Source organism: Peromyscus californicus, unplaced genomic scaffold, assembly GCF_007827085.1.
Source record: "Peromyscus californicus insignis strain IS unplaced genomic scaffold, ASM782708v3 Scaffold_9__1_contigs__length_137607984, whole genome shotgun sequence".
In the NCBI taxonomy this organism is placed as follows: Eukaryota; Metazoa; Chordata; class Mammalia; order Rodentia; family Cricetidae; genus Peromyscus; species Peromyscus californicus.
Window position 1 is genome coordinate 10,013,979 of NW_026294617.1, and position 8,083 is coordinate 10,022,061.

Sequence of the window (8,083 nt, forward strand, 5' to 3'; positions counted from 1 at the left end):
GTGGACCTGGGGTTGAAGGACCAGGTGGTGGACCTGGGGTTGAGGGGCCAGGTGGTGGACCTGGAGCTGAGGGACCAGGTGGTGGACCTGGGGCTGAGGGACCAGGTGGTGAACCTGGGGCTGAGGGACCAGGTGGTGGACCTGGGGTTGAGGGGCCAGGTGGTGGATCTGGGGTTGAGGGACCAGGTGGTGGACCTGGGGCTGAGGGACCAGGTGGTGGATCTGGGGTTGAGGGACCAGGTGGTGGACCTGGGGTTGAGGGACCAGGTGGTGGACCTGGGGCTGAGGGACCAGGTGGTGGACCTGGGGTTGAGGGACCAGGTGGTGGACCTGGGGCTGAGGGACCAGGTGGTGGACCAGGAGCTGAGGGACCAGGTGGTGGACCTGGGGCTGATGGACCAGGTGGTGGACCTGGGGTTGAGGGACCAGGTGGTGGACCTGGGATTGAGGGACCAGGTGGTAGACCTGGGGTTGAGGGGCCAGGTGGTGGACCTGGGGCTGAGGGACCAGGTGGTGGACCTGGGGTTGAGGGACCAGGTGGTGGATCAGGAGCTGAGGGACCAGGTGGTGGACCTGGGGCTGAGGGGCCAGGTGGTGGATCTGGGGCTGAGGGACCAGGTGGTGGATCTGTGGTTGAGGGACCAGGTCGTGGACCTGGGGTTGAGGGGCCAGGTGGTGGACCTGGGGCTGAGGGACCAGGTGGTGGATCAGGAGCTGAGGGACCAGGTGGTGGACCTGGGGCTGAGGGACCAGGTGGTGGACCAGGAGCTGAGGGACCAGGTGGTGGACCTGGGGCTGAGGGGCCAGGTGGTGGATCTGGGGCTGAGGGACCAGGTGGTGGATCTGTGGTTGAGGGACCAGGTGGTGGATCTGGGGCTGAGGGACCAGGTGGTGGATCTGTGGTTGAGGGACCAGGTGGTGAATCTGGGGCTGCGGGACCCGGTGGTGGACCTGGGGTTGAGGGGCCAGGTGGTGGACCTGGGGCTGAGGGACCAGGTTTTGGACCTGGGGTTGAGGGACCAGGTGGTGGACCTGGGGTTGAGGGGCCAGGTGGTGGACCTGGAGCTGAGGGACCAGGTGGTGGACCTGGGGCTGAGGGACCAGGTGGTGAATCTGGGGCTGAAGGACCAGGTGGTGGATCAGGGGCTGAGGGACCAGGTGGTGGACCTGGGGTTGAGGGGCCAGGTGGTGGACCTGGGGTTGAGGGACCAGGTGGTGGACCTGGGGTTGAGGGACCAGGTGGTGGACCTGGGGTTGAGGGGCCAGGTGGTGGACCTGGAGCTGAGGGACCAGGTGGTGGACCTGGGGCTGAGGGACCAGGTGGTGAATCTGGGGCTGAAGGACCAGGTGGTGGATCAGGGGCTGAGGGACCAGGTGGTGGACCTGGGGTTGAGGGACCAGGTGGTGGACCTGGGGTTGAGGGACCAGGTGGTGGACCTGGGGTTGAGGGACCAGGTGGTGGACCTGGGGTTGAGGGGCCAGGTGGTGGACCTGGAGCTGAGGGACCAGGTGGTGGACCTGGGGCTGAGGGACCAGGTGGTGAATCTGGGGCTGAAGGACCAGGTGGTGGATCAGGGGCTGAGGGACCAGGTGGTGGACCTGGGGTTGAGGGACCAGGTGGTGGACCAGGAGCTGAGGGACCAGGTGGTGGACCTGGGGCTGAGGGGCCAGGTGGTGGACCTGGGGCTGAGGGACCAGGTGGTGGACCTGGGGCTGAGGGACCAGGTGGTGGATCTGTGGTTGAGGGACCAGGTGGTGGACCTGGGGTTGAGGGGCCAGGTGGTGGATCTGGGGCTGAGGGACCAGGTGGTGGATCTGTGGTTGAGGGACCAGGTGGTGGACCTGGGGTTGAGGGGCCAGGTGGTGGACCTGGGGCTGAGGGACCAGGTGGTGGATCAGGAGCTGAGGGACAAGGTAGTGGACCTGGGGCTGAAGGACCAGGTGGTGGACCAGGAGCTGAGGGACCAGGTGGTGGACCTGGGGCTGAGGGGCCAGGTGGTGGATCTGGGGCTGAGGGACCAGGTGGTGGATCTGTGGTTGAGGGACCAGGTGGTGGATCTGGGGCTGAGGGACCAGGTGGTGGATCTGTGGTTGAGGGACCAGGTGGTGAATCTGGGGCTGCGGGACCCGGTGGTGGACCTGGGGTTGAGGGGCCAGGTGGTGGACCTGGGGCTGAGGGACCAGGTGGTGGACCTGGGGTTGAGGGACCAGGTGGTGGACCTGGGGTTGAGGGGCCAGGTGGTGGACCTGGAGCTGAGGGACCAGGTGGTGGACCTGGGGCTGAGGGACCAGGTGGTGAATCTGGGGCTGAAGGACCAGGTGGTGGATCAGGGGCTGAGGGACCAGGTGGTGGACCTGGGGTTGAGGGGCCAGGTGGTGGACCTGGGGTTGAGGGACCAGGTGGTGGACCTGGGGTTGAGGGACCAGGTGGTGGACCTGGGGTTGAGGGGCCAGGTGGTGGACCTGGAGCTGAGGGACCAGGTGGTGGACCTGGGGCTGAGGGACCAGGTGGTGGACCTGGGGCTGAGGGACCAGGTGGTGGACCTGGGGTTGAGGGGTCAGGTGGTGGATCTGGGGTTGAGGGACCAGGTGGTGGACCTGGGGCTGAGGGACCAGGTGGTGGATCTGGGGTTGAGGGACCAGGTGGTGGACCTGGGGCTGAGGGACCAGGTGGTGGACCTGGGGCTGAGGGACCAGGTGGTGGACCTGGGGTTGAGGGACCAGGTGGTGGACCTGGGGCTGAGGGACCAGGTGGTGGACCAGGAGCTGAGGGACCAGGTGGTGGACCTGGGGCTGAGGGACCAGGTGGTGGACCAGGAGCTGAGGGACCAGGTGGTGGACCTGGGGCTGATGGACCAGGTGGTGGACCTGGGTTGAGGGACCAGGTGGTGGACCTGGGATTGAGGGACCAGGTGGTAGACCTGGGGTTGAGGGGCCAGGTGGTGGACCTGGGGCTGAGGGACCAGGTGGTGGACCTGGGGTTGAGGGACCAGGTGGTGGATCAGGAGCTGAGGGACCAGGTGGTGGACCTGGGGCTGAGGGGCCAGGTGGTGGATCTGGGGCTGAGGGACCAGGTGGTGGATCTGTGGTTGAGGGACCAGGTGGTGAATCTGGGGCTGCGGGACCCGGTGGTGGACCTGGGGTTGAGGGGCCAGGTGGTGGACCTGGTGCTGAGGGACCAGGTGGTGGACCGGGGTTGAGGGACCAGGTGGTGGACCTGGGGTTGAGGGGCCAGGTGGTGGACCTGGAGCTGAGGGACCAGGTGGTGGACCTGGGGCTGAGGGACCAGGTGGTGAATCTGGGGCTGAAGGACCAGGTGGTGGATCAGGGGCTGAGGGACCAGGTGGTGGACCTGGGGTTGAGGGGCCAGGTGGTGGACCTGGGGTTGAGGGACCAGGTGGTGGACCTGGGGCTGAGGGACCAGGTGGTGGACCTGGGGTTGAGGGACCAGGTGGTGGATCAGGAGCTGAGGGAACAGGTGGTGGACCTGGGGCTGAGGGGCCAGGTGGTGGATCTGGGGCTGAGGGACCAGGTGGTGGATCTGTGGTTGAGGGACCAGGTGGTGGACCTGGGGTTGAGGGGCCAGGTGGTGGACCTGGGGCTGAGGGACCAGGTGGTGGATCAGGAGCTGAGGGACCAGGTGGTGGACCTGGGGCTGAGGGACCAGGTGGTGGACCAGGAGCTGAGGGACCAGGTGGTGGACCTGGGGCTGAGGGGCCAGGTGGTGGATCTGGGGCTGAGGGACCAGGTGGTGGATCTGTGGTTGAGGGACCAGGTGGTGGATCTGGGGCTGAGGGACCAGGTGGTGGATCTGTGGTTGAGGGACCAGGTGGTGAATCTGGGGCTGCGGGACCCGGTGGTGGACCTGGGGTTGAGGGGCCAGGTGGTGGACCTGGGGCTGAGGGACCAGGTGGTGGACCTGGGGTTGAGGGACCAGGTGGTGGACCTGGGGTTGAGGGGCCAGGTGGTGGACCTGGAGCTGTGGGACCAGGTGGTGGACCTGGGGCTGAGGGACCAGGTGGTGAATCTGGGGCTGAAGGACCAGGTGGTGGATCAGGGGCTGAGGGACCAGGTGGTGGACCTGGGGTTGAGGGGCCAGGTGGTGGACCTGGGGTTGAGGGACCAGGTGGTGGACCTGGGGTTGAGGGACCAGGTGGTGGACCTGGGGTTGAGGGGCCAGGTGGTGGACCTGGAGCTGAGGGACCAGGTGGTGGACCTGGGGCTGAGGGACCAGGTGGTGAATCTGGCTGAAGGACCAGGTGGTGGATCAGGGGCTGAGGGACCAGGTGGTGGACCTGGGGTTGAGGGACCAGGTGGTGGACCTGGGGTTGAGGGACCAGGTGGTGGACCTGGGGTTGAGGGGCCAGGTGGTGGACCTGGAGCTGAGGGACCAGGTGGTGGACCTGGGGCTGAGGGACCAGGTGGTGAATCTGGGGCTGAAGGACGAGGTGGTGGATCAGGGGCTGAGGGACCAGGTGGTGGACCTGGGGTTGAGGGACCAGGTGGTGGACCTGGGGTTGAGGGACCAGGTCGTGGACCTGGGGCTGAGGGACCAGGTGGTGGATCTGTGGTTGAGGGACCAGGTGGTGGACCTGGGGTTGAGGGACCAGGTGGTGGACCTGGGGTTGAGGGACCAGGTGGTGGACCTGGAGCTGAGGGACCAGGTGGTGGACCTGGGGCTGAGGGACCAGGTGGTGGATCTGGGGCTGAGGGACCAGGTGGTGGATCAGGGGCTGAGGGACCAGGTGGTGGATCTGGGCCTGAGGGACCAGGTGGTGGATCAGGAGCTGATGGACCAGGTGGTGGACCTGGGGCTGAGGGACCAGGTGGAGAGAGAGAAAGGAAGAAAGAAAGAAAGAAAGAAAGAAAGAAAGAAAGAAAGAAAGAAAGAAAGCAAGAAAGAAAGAAAGAAAGAAAGAAAGAAAGAAAAGAAGGAAGGAAGGGAGGAGGGAAGAAAGAGAAAGAAAACAGCTTGTCATCATCATAATTGAACTGAGTATCAATTATTACAGATATAAGCTTGCTGAAGGCTTTGAGTGAAGTTCATTCTTTCTGTGTCAAAAAAATAGACATGAGAAGGCTTAAAGAGGTACTGTAGCACAAACCTGACACCTGCCCTAGGGCAGTTTAGAAGTATGGAAAGAGAATTAAAGAAGCAATAATTTAAGTTATCAGAGTCCCGGCAATGTACCTTAGCCCAATATCCCCTCAAATTACAATCCTGGTGTTCACCTCCATCTGGGAGCAATGGAAAGCCTGGTGTCTCCCATCTAGCTTTGGGAACCCCCATCACTACTCTGCTACCAGCTCCCTGATTTCTGGAGCCACAAGTACCCCTCAAGATGAGCTGACCGAGGCGGTGGGGGTGGGGTCCCCAAAAGGGCTTCCTTCCATGAGATCGGCTTCATGATGGGCCGAAAGAGCATGGAGCGGAGGACAGGCCATGGTGGCCGTCAATAGAGACTGTCAGAGGGATATTCCACAAACCATTGATCTGTGGGTTTGATGAAAGACTCCCAAGATCCTTTGTTCTAAGTTTCTGCATCGTTTATCTCTTCTTCCTAACCCTCTCCTGGTTCAGCTGAAGAGGGATACAGGTGCCGTTTGCCTTGGGTAGCTTGCCTACTTCCTGTTGCAGAACCATCATCTTCTCTTAGGCCACAATGTGATAAAGGCTATTCAAAGAGAAAACTGTCTTGTGTACCAGAAGTCTCTAAAGTGAACAGAATAGTTTGTACATTGGATTTACTGTTAGGGATGGTGATATAACTCAGTAGTAGAGTACTTACCTGGCATGTTTGAGACCCTAGGCTCAACTCCCAGCACCTCCAAAATGAATGTACTCAGTCAAATAATTGTTGGATGGATAGTTAGATAGAATTAACAACCAATGAATAACTAGTCAGCATTTAACAGCAAGATGGCTGTGCACCAAATGGTCCTTAGTCAAAGCCAGTGAGTCATTATCCTGTGCATTTAATTAGGAAATATCTGCAGTAGGGCAGGGAGTCCAGTGGAGCAAAGACCTTAAACTAATGCAAAAATGAAATTCTTCCAGTTGGGGCTTAGAAAAGGGGGTGAGTCTATTTTCGAGGTGTATATGGGATACATGGAGATAAAGTTACTCACTAAAATACTTTCTGATGCCCCAAACGAAACCACTAGCTAAAAGTAAGTTATCGATTGCTACTAATCTCAGAAGAGGTGTGTTACTGGAAATGGGGGACAGCCACAGGAGAGAGTATCCTTATATTTAGAGTGATTTTATTTTCCAGCCTCAGCCATGCGGACAGGCCACTTAGCCGAGCTGCAGAAGCTTGACCTGAGCTACAACAACAGCGTCTGTGACACCGGATGGGCCATCTTCTGCCAAAACCTCTGCTTCCTTAAAAAGCTAACTGAACTAGACATCAGCCTTGGGCCATCGAGTTCCCGGGGTTGTGGACAATGGTTTAGGCACTTACTATGTGCTGTGACCAAACTTCCTGTGGTCACTGAGATAGGGATGAGAAGATGGGCTGTCCCAGCCTCACAGGAAGAAGAACTAGAATGCTGCTTTACCCATGACCATGGAAGGGGCATTCAGTTTGACCATGGTGGGTTTCAGTGGGCTGCTCCGTAAGGAATGAACACTTCTCCAATGGAGCAAACAAATGTGTATGAATTGTGGGGGACCAGCCCCCACATTTATTTACTCCAGGAACTCTTGAGGAATGAGGGGTAAGAGACTTAGTTAGAAATAGAGGGGGAGAAAAACAGAGAGAGAACACAGGATAGCCTCAGGTGGACCTGAATCCTTATCCACCAGCGCAGAGCTTTATTCCAAAGGTCTATTTATAACAATGCCAAGGAGTGGAGCAAGAGACCTCCCCCTTGCTAGTTAGACCCTTACAAACACCTGGTACCCAGGCCCATGGTCCAATCAACCTCCCATGCAGTCCTGCTGAGTACAGCCACTAGGAAAACTAGTGGGCTACAATAGGTTCCTCTTCTTTCTATTTTAAAAGAAAAAAGCTCTTGATGCAACTGCATCAAACTTAACATAATAATTCTAACATAAACAGAACTATACAAAATTATAATTACTATTCTCAACCTTCCTACGAACCTACAAACCTACATTCAAGAACAATTTCTTAATAGAACTATACAAAACATAACATTAATTCACTCACACACACACACATACACACACACACACACATACCTGCACATGTACACACATATACACAAATACACCTGTATAAGCACACACCTGTACACATATACACCTGTATATGCACACACATACACATATACACACACAAAATAATAATAATAATAATGTGTGTCTTTAGTATATCTTACAAAACAAAGATGATGTTTTAGAGCAGAATTTTCATTTGTTTGGGATAAATAATTAATCCATCTACTATGGAATCCCACTAAAGATGTTCATATTTTGGTAATGCATCTGATTTATTTATCATTCGGAGATTTTCTGCCTTGTTTCCCTATATGTTACATGTGTTCCACAAAGGTGTATGTGTGTACACACATGTCTATGTATACAATTCTACTGTGAAAAACACTAACTGTAACGTTCTTATATTATCTTTTTTGCATGTGTATGTATGTGTGTGGTGTGTGTGCATGTGTGTATAAGTGTTCACATGTGTGTTGGTGTATGTATGTGTGTGAGTGTGTCTGCATATGGAGGCCCAAAGATGCTCTCAGATGTCTTCTCTGCCTCTCCATTTCATTTACTGAGGCAATGTCTCTCGCTGAACCCAGCCTGTCCAATCAGCCAGTTTGCCAGGGATTAGCCAGGGATTCCTTGTCTCTGCTTCCAAGGCTGCTACATGTGCCTGGATTTTATGTGGGCTCTGGGGGTCCACACTCTGGTTCCCATGCTCGCACAGGAAGTGCTTTATGCACTGAGCCTTCCCTCCAGTACTCCGTTGACTATCATTGTAAACTAAGATTTGTCCTGTTATAGTTTTTTGCTTAGATATAAACTGTCTGCAATAACAATGACACCATATGTAAGTTGTTTTTGTTTTTATTTGTTTTATGTAGCCAATAATTTAAAAGACTGTGTCAA

The 8,083-nt window shown here is 56.9% G+C and overlaps 1 protein-coding gene across 1 annotated transcript in view; it reads left to right on the forward strand.

Moving 5' to 3' along the window:
- Positions 1–8,083, forward strand: part of Lrrc31 (leucine rich repeat containing 31) — a 30,566-nt gene extending 22,483 nt beyond the window's left edge. The window contains exon 8 of the mRNA XM_052731025.1: positions 6,276–8,083. Coding sequence (XP_052586985.1) covers positions 6,276–6,622 — 347 coding nt within the window. The 3' untranslated portion in view covers positions 6,623–8,083. The remainder of the gene's footprint in view (positions 1–6,275) is intronic.